Genomic DNA, 12,088 nt, shown 5'->3' with positions numbered 1-12,088 from the left:
TTCAAAGGAAGAGCTGGATTGGAGAGAAACTAAATGGAGAGAAGAATAGAGTCGTTTGCAGACATAAGTACTTCAATTACAGATCTAGTCACTACCAATTCTCTTCTGTTACTGTTTGTAACTCTAGGTACCACTGGTAAGGCTGACATACTACTTCCCCATCATCGTGTTTATCATTATCTACTCCTTATAAGGTCTCAAGTTCTTAATTTAAAACACAAATAGCAGGTGGTCTTAGTGGGTTTTTAATGTAAAATAGATGAAATGAAGAAAGTAAAAACTTTATACAGAAGGAAGCTTAGTCTTGTCGGAATATAGACATAATAATTTAATATATTTGAGTATTAGAATAACAACATGGAAAACAATTCTAATCTTGTACTGTTTTTAAGGGTTCCCATACTTTGTGACTTTGAACCTCTTCACCAGCATGTACGTGCTCTACGTAACCTGGTAAAGGCAGCACAGAGTTTGGATGAAATGTCACAAACCATTACAGACCTGCTGAATGAACAAAAGGTATTTTTGGTTTTCTTTACCATGAAAAGAGAATATTCTATTCAAAAGAATAGAATATTTTCATAATGTTGTTTTATCGGCCACTTCAGAAAGAAACTGTTTTTCCAGATGTAAAGATTAATTGGTCTCATAATTGCATAATGACAATTTCCTTTCTAATCACTAGTAAATACTGGTAAACATTCTGAGAATTTTGAGCTCTTCAGCGAGTAAAGTGAGTCTATCCAGAGAATAGTCAAAAGATACTGAATATCTTCTAAACATTTAGCAGATGGTTATATTCCACATAAATTGTGAAAGTAGTATTCTGATAATATTTCTATTTTATGCCATTTTCTCAAGCTTCTGTGTGCAGAATGTGTGCATGTTGTCTTTGCTGCTTTAGTATTTAATGAAGTTTTTGTTACTTCTTTAGTTTTTTGCTTAAGTCCTTTCGGCACAAGCAGTTAAGGAGAATTCAGGGCCTTGATTAGTTGTCCCCATTAGCCTAAATATTGATGTTACCTACTCCTTTGGTGCAGTCCTGCTTTTTGGGGAAGGGAAGAAATACGTTCAGTCGTCTTATTTGAGTATAGAAGGAACAGATGACAAAAAGATCTTTTCCTAGTTTCATTCTGCCTGTCAAGTAGATTCTTTCCCCTAGAAAGTCCATTTCTGCCAGTCACTTCTGGTTGTTTCTGTGCATTCAGCCTCTAACTTTCATAATACACCAAAGAGAGTGCTTTTAGCTTCTGACTGTAGACTGTCCCAGCGAAACTTTGGGTGAATTCAGCAACACTTAAAATTTTATGTGAAGGTAACTGCTTCAAATGAGGTTTCTTTAGGAGTTTTGCTATAGGAAAAATGACATTTTTGTGAAGCTCCATGTTATTATCTACAGTTTGAGTTTTTGTATGCACTTTGACTAAAAGCATCTTCTATAACTGCCAAGGTCATGGGTGTGTTGAATTTTGAATTAGCTAATTCCTGCTTAAGCCAGGTAATATGAAATCCTCTAATGTCTTATTACGCTGGGACTTGAACAAGAGATTTACTGGGAGTCTTTATGTAAAATGTGAGATCTGGGCTGCTCTGTGTTCTGTAGTACAGAAAAAGTGTCATTTATGTAATTTCTTAGCTCTTTTCTCTCTCTGTGAAGATCAGTTTTTATATGAGCAGCTGTTTAAAAACAAGAGTGTTAGGGCCTGACCACTGTATTAGCCAATGGAATGGCTAGGAGTGGTGTAAATTTTGTGAAATCTGGGAATTCTATGAACATACTCTTCCAACAGACCATACTCTGAAATGTAGAAGTCCACCTCCAACTTGAGCATCCTGAAATTTATCTCGTAAGAAACCAGGACAGTGACAGATGTTCTAGTGAGTTAATTTTTTCGGAGGCTTTCAATGTCAGAAAAGTGTGAAGTAAATCAAAGAAGTAAGTTGTAATTTATTTAATTTAAAATATATATAATATCAGTAAAAAAATAAATAGGAAAGGTGCCCTGTTCAAGCCTTGATAGCGTACCCTTTTTGGTTCAGACTTGCTTATCCGAAAATTTTTTATCTGTATCTGGCTGCACAAAAAAGTTTGTCAAATCAGGAGAATCTATTCTTTCCACTCTTCTCTTTTGCTATGCTTTAACCAGTTTGGATTCTTGGCTGACTCAGAAATGTCAAATGCTTAGACAGATTTGGATAATTGTCTCTTTCCTTAGAGTAAATTGCATTGCACAATCAGAGCTGAGCCATTCATGATGTCATCTTGAAAACGCCCATCTCAGTATATAATTTCAGTGATTCATTTGAACCCTTCTGTGGAATTGAAGCAAATAGATCTGCCGGAGATTTTTCCTTCTGAATGACAGTGCTCTCTTCATCTTACTTGATGAAGGATACTAGGTCTTTCTCTGCGTTGCTTCATTCCACAGATAATCTAAAGTGTTTTTTAAATGATACTACTTTTGCTCATCATGGGTTTTTTGTTTGTTTGTTTTGTTTGTTGTTTTTTTTTTTGGCGTAGGACTACTGAAATAATTTGAAAATGTTCTTCTGTTATCCTTGGTATCACTAGGAATTTACACTATGTAATTAGAAGGATAAATAAACATTTAATAATAGTTCTGAAGATGCCTACAGCTTCGTGCACCTACGCATTCTTTTGATAAACTGTGAGATATTGTCCCAGCTTGGTGTGGAGTTGGTGATGACTGTGCAGGCATTGAGTGTTGTCCATATAGCACGACATTGCTCTTGTACTCCCCCAAGAAGACACATCTGACCCCAGCCTCCCTTTCCGGACAAGTGGCAGCAGAAGCCTGGTTCTTCAAGTTGCATTGGGACAGTTTCCCTGGCTTGTTGGTAGTGCAGCAGTTTAGCTCTGTCTGAGTCAAGTGGAAGTTCATCCTGCTGCATCAGCCACAGCAGCTGGTCTTTTAATAGTTGCTTTAGGCAGGAGGGAGAAGCTGTGGCTGCAGACAAGTGAGCAAAAGCAAGTCAGAGACGAGATCTGATACCTTACAGGGGATATTGGTAGCATTTCTTTTTAAGTGTCCCTGTAACTCTTATTATTTCAGCTGTCAAGTTTATAGAATGCTAATGATGATATACTTCTCTATCTGATATCAGATTTCTTTTTTTAGTATTACATTAGAGTAGTTAAAGAACGTTGTTTATTTTTGTTCAATTTTGTTACTACTTTGAAATCCATTTTCCTTTTTAAGGCTTTCTGCTTATTCTTTGTAATTTAATGTTATCACACCAAAGATACTGTTGTGCCCTCTCATTTCCATAATGCAGACAAAGTTTAAGCAGATCAGTGATTGGGTTAAAGATGTCCGGGAGAAAGTTTAAGGTGCCCATAGGAGTCGGGTAAGATGATTAAGGTGTCTTCTCCGTGGTTAGTAGGTGATTAACGTATGCAATCCTTTGGTATTAAAAGTTTATCTTGTAAGAGAAGCTGGCTTTTCAAATCAGATTATGAATCTACCATTTGTTCTAGTTGAGTTCAAAATTAAAACATTGTTTGTAATCCTTCCAAGAACTGCCCCATTCCCTGACTATGTTTGTCACAGTAACATAACTACAACAAGGCATGTAATCCAGCAACACTTGAGAACTTAAAAATTAACTCTACTTCTCTGTCTCTACTTTCTTCTACTTCTTCTTTGTTCTTGACTCCTTTTCCTTTGTCATCACAGGAATTAGTGTAGGACACATGCATACATTTCTGCCTATAGATTGTAAATAGACTAGATGGCAGGCACCAGCTTCTCAGGGAAATAGGCAACTGTAAACAAAGTCTTCCCTATAGTTTCAGCTACTCAAAATGTGAGGTTTTAACTCTTCACTAGGCAGTAATCTGGTACTCTCGTAGGAACCCAGCTCACAGCAGCCACTGCAGAGGCATGGAATTTGTTACAGCCCCAGGTCATGAGGAAACCAAACTCAGCAGACTGTTGCTCCTCACAATGACAGTTATTTTGTTTTGTTTTGTTTTCTTTTTCATGCTATATCCTTACTCTCTACCTTCTAGGATGATACCGTCTTTGCTTTGCATCTGGTTTTCTGCAGGGCTCTCTAATATTCAGAGTCTTTGAAATGCTTTTTTTAGTATGTGCTTACTGATATCTGTGATGCTAGCTCTTACTACTGTTAAAGCTCTGGTTTGTCACTGCTAAATGTTTTTCACTTAAAGCATATGCTTTGAATCTGGGCATATACCAGTGTATACAATATCCTTCAACATTTTTGTTTTGTTTTCTTAGATAAACAGCAAGCTGATATTAAACACAAGAAAAATGCTTAAGCCTGTACTAACAGTACCTTTAACAAAAGCAGCGTTTCCCTTTAAGTTTTTGTCTCATATCCTGTGTTCGTTTTTTTTTTTTTTATAAATTAGGGCAATATTTTGTATATAATGAACATAAGGGGTTTTATAGTGATTTTTCATGATTGAATTTAAAAATCATTGTATGATATACTTTCATATAGATGCAAAGGTTAGTGGAGGTAGGTGTAAATGCAGCTCTGCTAAATAAATTAAATGAGTGTCAGAGCTGGAAACAGATTCTTCCTAAATCTCAGTTCAGAATTCAGTTAGTCACACTACATCTCCGTTAAGAGAGCATTTACACAGTACAGGGAAGAATAGGGTCCATTTTTGGGTAGCAGCCACTTGTAAAAGATTGAAAAAACCAGAATCAGCTGTTTATACATCAGCAGTCTGGTATCTGTCACTTCTCTCTGGGCTTTTTGGACTTCTGACCATTTATTGCCCAGCTCCACTACTGCCAGTCAAGTAGCTGAGTTCAATGCATAGCAAAAGTTTCTTCAGTAAAAACTAATGTACTTAAGAACACCAGACACACAACTAAAATGCATGGAGCCAGTGTGGATGGTTTGGAAAAGAGGCACAAGCAGGAGCATCAGGTTTATCAGCTGGAGGCAGTATTGGCTTTCTGGAGAAGAGCACCATTCTGAAAGATCTCCCACACTTTGAGACTGAGCATCTTACAGGAATCCTTTACTACAAATATTCCCATGAGTCTTTAGGAACAGTTTCTTTTCAAGATAATCATATACAGCAGACGGATGTTTTCAAACACTGCATTAAATTACACTTTACAGCAGAGTATGCACTATAACTTGAGATCTTGCTTTATAATTTGTATAGTAGTGGACAAGAACTGATGGTGAGATTTAAATATGTTAGCTAATCACAGTTAATTGGAAAATTTATTTAAAGGTAAGTTTTCTAGCTTTTTAAGAATCAAAAGTACTGGAATTAATCAGAATTCCTTGGGACCAATTCTGTGAAGGTGGAGAAGCTTTATTTAATCTTTGTGTTGGTTTACAAGCTGCTGTTACTCATTGTTGTAGTTCAGCCCTGATCGGGACCAGACTACGCAGTCTCTCTCTCACTCCCCCGACCCTCCGAGAGAATGGGGGAAGATGATATAAGAAAAACAGCTCGAGGTTTGAGATAAGGACAGGGAGAAATCCTTGAAGTTACTGTTACGGGCAAAACAGACTCGACTTGGGGAAAACTATTCGTTTATTACTAAAAATAGCAGGAGAATGAGACGGGGAACAAGATAACCTCCCCCTACCCCTCCTTCTTCCTGCGCTTAACATTATCTCTACTACCTTCCCTTGCCCTGAGCAGCACAGGGGGGAAGAGGGAATGGGGGTTGCAGTCAGTTCATCACACGTTGTTTCACGCCACTGCTTTGTTGTCAGGGAAGAACTCCTTGCCTTCCTCCCCTGCTCTGTTGTGGGGTCCCTCCCATGGGCCACAGTCCTTCATGAAACTGCTCCAGTGTGGGTCATCCCTTCCACAGGGTGCAGTCTCTCCAGAACAGCTGTCCCAGCGGGCCCTCCACGGGCCACAGCTGCCTTCAGGCATTCACCTCCCCCGGTGTGGGGCCCTTCATGGGCTCCAAGTGGATCTCTGCTCCTCCATGGACCTCCATGGGCTGCAGGGGGACAACCTGCTCCATCATGGTTGTCACCACAGGCTGCAGGGGAATCTTGGCCAGGAGCTGCATTACTCCTCCCCCTCCTTCTTCACTGGCCTTGGCGTCTGCAGCCATTCCTCACAACAGGCTGGCAGACGCCTCTCAGGATCCTTTTTACATCTTATTCACTTCTCATCTCCTCTCCATTTCTTGCAGCCAGGCCGGGCTGAGTTGGGCCCAGTTGGCTGCCCAGTGGAAGGCCAGAGGGTGAGGCCTGCAAGGCCCATAAGGCTCGTGCCTCCCCCTCTCTGCCCCTGCTCAGCTCCTTCACATCTTCTCTACTTTTTTTTTTCTGTTTTCCCCTTCTTAAATACGTTATCGCAGAGGCGTTATCACGGAACATTCTGCTACCAGTTGGCTGGGCCTTGGCCAGCAGGGGGTCTGCCCTAGGCCCGGCTGAGTCCCCTGCATAAAGGGGAGCGACTTCTAGCAGTTTCCTACAGATACTACTACTGCAGCCCCGCCTCACTAAGCAAAACCAGAACACTCATGGATGATTATGGGTGTTTTTTCTGACAGTTAGCTTTTCAGCTGCATGTTGAAGGACCTGGTGCTACGGAATCAGGTTTGCTGGTATCCAAGGTCTAGAGGCAAAATGAAAAAAATTAGGAGTGATGGGAGCAGTGTGGAGGCGGGGGAAAAAAACGATGGGTTGTGAAGTCTGAAAAGTCAGAAGCATTCTGAAAAGTCAGAATACTGCTTTTAATTAGAATGTACCCTTCCTTATACTGTACTATTTCTATACTTTCACAAGCAGAACAATTCTCATGCATTTTTTTTGGTATGTCAGCAGACAACAGTTTTGTTGCAATAAAGCTTTTTGTAAACTTTTGTTAGTTTAGTATCTTAATAGTGACTGGATTACACTGATTTTAATAGCAGTATTGGCAACAATAAAATAAAAATATTTTAGTAACAAAATTATTAGGAAAACTGAAACCAATAGGCTTTTAGAAAACAAACTCTATTTCTGACTGGTTGCTTGCCTTTTATGTATCATCCAAACTTATGTTTCAGCCTTTTCAAATACAGTTATATGTGATCTATATTGGACTTTTGCATAGATGAACATCTAATATCTATAGATAGCTTTTTTGGAATTTACTGAAAAATCTCTCTGAATTCATGCAATTTTTACTTAAATTTTAGTTGTACGTATTTTGGACTGTTATGGGTAATAAGGCTAACTTTTAAAGTTCTTGTTTTGCCTGGTAATTTTTAATCAATTTTAAATACTAATATTTTTGCCTATCACTTTGTTAAGTGTTCGTTTCATGTTTTACAATTTGTAGGCCTCCAATAGTCAAGCATCGCCACAATCTGCTACCACACCAAGGATGGAAAGTACAACAGGAACCGCAATTGCTACCTCTTCAAGAACTCCTCCATCACTCAGTCTTCAGGGTCCCCTCTGTCCTCCTGTGTGTCCCCCAGCTCCATTAGAAGAATTGTCTCCGGACAGCATTGATGCTCATACATTTGATTTTGAAACTATTGCCCATCCAAACTTGGAGCAAGCTCTTAAGCAAGGATCATTAGACTTGGATTCATTAGCGGAAAGTCCAGAATCTGACTTTATGTCAGCAGTAAACGAATTTGTAATAGAAGAAAATCCAGTATCTCCGAATGTAATAAGTGATCCACAAAGTCCAGAAATGATGGTGGAATCTCTATATTCTTCCGTTATCAATGCAATAGACAGTAGACGTATGCAAGATACAAATTCTTGTGTAAAGGACGTTTCAGTTGAAAATGCATCTCTTAATGTTTGCGTGGAGAAGTGTAAGGTTATTGCCCAAGACTCAAAGGTACATTTAAGAGGTATAAAAGAGGATCTTTGCCACTTCAGAACACTTGTACAAAGAGAACAGTGTGACTTTTCTAATTCTTTAAAATGCACTTCATTAGAAATAGTAAATACTATTGAGAAGGTAAAACTTTCACTTGAAAAAACACTAAAAGATAAACATCAAAAAGAATTACAGTCTTTGAAAAGTGAATATGAAACTAAAATTAATAAATTATTGGAAGATGGTGAAGAAAATAAAAAGAAGATTAAAAAGTTAAAAGGTGACTTACTAGGTCTTGAGGAAGTTCTTCAGAATAAGAATGATGAATTTGCAATGGTGAAAAATGAGAAAGAAGCTGTAGTTTGCCTTCAGAATGAAAAAGACCAGAAATTACTTGAATTGGAATGCCAAATGGAGACACAAAATTGTGAAATTAAGGAACTGAGACAGTCACGCGAGATAGTACTTGAAGACTTGAAAAAACTTCATGTTGAAAACAATGAAAAACTACAACTCCTGAGGGCAGAACTTGAGAGTTTAGAGCAAAGCCATTTAAAAGAACTGGAAAACAACCTACAAGCCAGGCATTTACAGGAGTTTGAGAAGGTGCTAGCTGAGCACAGGGACTGTTTAGATAAATTAAAAAAAGAGAACCAACACACACTTGAACAAATGCAGGAATCTCATGCAGTAGTTATGAAAGAGAAACAACAACAAGTGGAAGAGTTACAACTCAAAGTTTCAGATCTTTCTGATTTGAGGTGCAAATTAGAAGTTGAACTTGCTCTGAAAGAAGCAGAAACTGATGAAATGAAGCTTCTTTTGGAAGAAAGCAGAAACCAGCAACAAGAGACTTTAAAATCTCAGATTGATAAGGAAACTGAAAGCTTAAAAAAGGAGATAGATAAATTAAACAATAAAATACAAATTAATAGTGATGAATATCAAGTGGGCTTATCGGAACTGAGGACTCTGATGACAATTGAGAAAGATCAGTGCATTTCTGAGCTACTAAACAGACATGAAGAAGAATCAAATTTGCTTAGAGCTGAACTAGATAAAGTAACACTTCTTCATCAAAAAACTTCTGAGGCAGAAAAAAGACTTTCAGAGCAAATAATGGAACTACAAAGTAAGTTAGAGTTGGAAGTGAGTGCCCTAGAAAAGGAAAAAACAGAAAAATTGTCTCTCTATGAGCAGCAGGAAAAATATGAAGCTATTATCCATAAGCTTAAGGAAGAGAAAGAACTGCTAATATCTAACCAAGAACAGGACAGGCAGTTGCTCATTCAGAAGCTCAATTGTGAAAAAGAGGATGCAGTACAAACTGCTTGTAAAGAGTTTGAATTACGGAGGGAAGCTGCTGAAAAGGGGCTTTTGGAAAAAATACAACAACTTGAGATGCAAGTAAATCGGAGGTACTGTAAGAATTAAGTTGCTGTATTTACCTAGTATTTTAAAGTAATTAATGTGGTATATTCATTATGTGCTATGCAGTAAGTAAAATTTCTGTGTTATTTGTAATAGTGTTTATCTGGGTTGGTTTCTATTTCAAAGTTGGTTTCTAATTTCAAGTTTCTTCCATTCTATAGGTGGTGATGTTACTGTGTCTGTAGTTAATCTCAAAGATTGTAAAATGTCTTATATACTATTATTTCCAGACAGCAATGATGGTGTTGTATTTCAGTCTTGTAAGGTTATGTTGAAGGAGTGTTTCCACAGTAGCATGTTGCTTCAAGTTCTGATTTTAATGGTCTCGGCATCTCTCTCCTTTCTCATCCTTTGCTCTGGTATTAGCACTGTGTGGGTATGCAGTGGTTAGCTTTTAGACTAATAACTTTCTTTTGTTGGCTAACTCTACGGTCTTGTTTGTGCTAATGGTGACATGAAAAAGTGTATAGTATCTATATGATCAACAGAACAGTCCCTTGCATTGACTTGAGCTGCCATGGGTTATCTATTTTAGCATCTTCTGTTTGAGCTCTATAATGAAACACACATGGACAACATAATTTTAAAGAACATCCTAACATCATTGTCTTTCATTGTTAATTTCTGCAGTATTTTTCCATTTTAAAAAGAAAAATGTATTTTCCGGTGCCATAAATGTCTAGAATTACTCTTTCTGACTTACCATGTCTTATCTACTTACTAGTTCATTATGAACTGCCTGTCAGCAGAGTAGACTATGATACTGTGGAATGGAAACACTAGAATTTTCCCGTGCAACTACTGATCTGAAACAATATTCTATTTCGAAATGCTAGAATTTGTCTTTGATCATCTTGTAGTGTGAAGGATAGATTGGATAGATCTTATTTGTTCAGTACCTAAATAGAGTCTTTTTCTTCTAGGTATTATGATATCCCAAGTATGTGAAATGGGAAAAGACCAATAAAATGGACAAAATGAGCATAAAAACCAGAAGAGTACTGCAGAGCATGAATACAGACTTAAGTTAGCATTTAACTTTCAAATATCAATGTAATGTTAAAAAAAAGGGAAGGAGAGAGAAGGTTAGAAGGAATCCAACATGTGTGCACAATTTACTTACATAGTACAAGAAAAATCTGAATATCCGCTTCAGTCCCTTACCTCAGGATTTTGATCCATCGTTAAATGATGATGTATCAGTGCCTGTGTTTTGTATATCAGTGTACAAAAAAAATATATCAAGATAATACAATCTTTTAATTAACATTGGGATATAATGAAATTAAGAACTGCACTTCTTAATTGAACAAAATATTCTTTTAATTAAATATGATTAAATGAGGAGGAAAAAGATAAACTATGTGTATTAATGCACTGTAGAAGTTTTTTAAAAACTTGACTCAACAGGAAAAAGATGTAGCTGTGTCATCAGACTTAAAAAATCCAGCATCCACACTTAAAAGTGAACAACTGTGCACAGCTATGTGTATTCTCATACAAACTAGATAAAACAGATATTAATGTATTTCAAATAAATATTATCTGCTTCAGTCTAAAGAAGTGTTAGTAGGTTGTTACAAGTTCTGTCAAGGAATTTAATTTTCGGTGTGATGTTAAAATATGTATTGCCTTGTAAGGCTCCTCTTTATGCCTTTAATCTGCTGTTAGGTTTTTTTCTCTAGGAGTAAAGACATGCTGTGTTTTATCTCCAGAGGGCATATATGTTCCATGAATCTGTCTTAATATTTCAAAGTCACTGTCTGGCTGTTTGATTTTTTGAGTTCCTAAAACCCCAGGATGTGTCAGTAATTCGAGTTGACTTGTTATCCTCACTCAGTCATTGTTTAGCAGTTAACTTGTAATGGTAGAAAACAACTTTTATTTGGCCTATATACTTGTCAGATAAATGTCCGTATCTGCAAAAGCAATGTTACAGTAGCCATCCGGAAGGCACAGACAGGGACAGGAATTGTTAAATTTGACCTGAGTATTGCACTGGTATCAGGAATTTTGGTTTTTGAACTTACATGAAAACTAACAAAAATATATAGAAGTGAGAAAGAAATGTTTGTGACTCATGCATTACCAACATATGAAAATTACGCTTCTCAAACAAACTTACCCTGTGCTCTCTTCACTTGATAGAGTTGATGGCAAAAGAGGTAGGTGAGCATATGCTGGAACATATGGTAAAGCAAAGGCTCTGTAGAAATGGCTGGAACTGGTGATTTCATGGATGCCCAAACCCCCGTCCAGTATGCAACTGTCAGAATTTTAGGTTCCCTGCCTCCTCTACAATTCAATTTTCTTTCATATTCTCCATGCTGAATGAATCTTTCTGGTGTCTCTGAGGTTCTGTAGCCCCTAGTCTTAACAGAGAATCTCTGAATTATGAAGCAAGAAGAATTCCTGGAACATTTTCAGCATTAGGAGTTGTGCTTGTGGGTGTTACCGTATTAGCACACGATGTTTTGGTTTCAGTACAGCCTACGTAACATCAGGAGTCTGTACCTCAAGGCTGCTATGACTAGAGAAAACCATTGATGTGTATTGATACAGTTACATTTTGGGGGATTTTCTTTATATTAAATATAATTCTGGTGTAGAGGAACTGTAGAAATTTAAAATAATAATTTTTCCACAAAAGTTACCTAACAAAGACATTTGTCTATCCTAGTGTTCTTCAGTAGTGGTTCTTGATAACTCAAGTCAAAACGCAGAAGAGGATGGTTAATGCTTTGGGTTCAGTGATGAAAATTATTTGACCTATGTAACATTGCCTGTTTCAAGAGCCATTTGAGGTCTTTAACCTTCCTGCCTTGATGACTGCTGATGGTTTCCTTTATG

The 12,088-nt window shown here is 37.4% G+C and overlaps 1 protein-coding gene across 5 annotated transcripts in view; it reads left to right on the top strand.

The window, feature by feature from the left end:
• The window catches only part of RB1CC1 (RB1 inducible coiled-coil 1), a 76,110-nt gene that overhangs the window by 46,606 nt on the left and 17,416 nt on the right, over positions 1-12,088 (top strand). For all 5 annotated transcript variants that reach the window (XM_086740805.1, XM_086740804.1, XM_086740803.1 and 2 more), the window contains 2 exons: positions 393-519; positions 7,310-9,225. In XM_086740805.1, coding sequence (XP_086596931.1) covers positions 393-519; positions 7,310-9,225 — 2,043 coding nt within the window. The remainder of the gene's footprint in view (positions 1-392; positions 520-7,309; positions 9,226-12,088) is intronic.

This window comes from Chlamydotis macqueenii, chromosome 2 (genome assembly GCF_036417535.1).
Source record: "Chlamydotis macqueenii isolate bChlMac1 chromosome 2, bChlMac1.mat, whole genome shotgun sequence".
Lineage (NCBI taxonomy): Eukaryota > Metazoa > Chordata > Aves > Otidiformes > Otididae > Chlamydotis > Chlamydotis macqueenii.
Note: the sequence above shows the minus strand (reverse complement) of the source record. Positions and strands in the feature narration are given on the sequence as shown.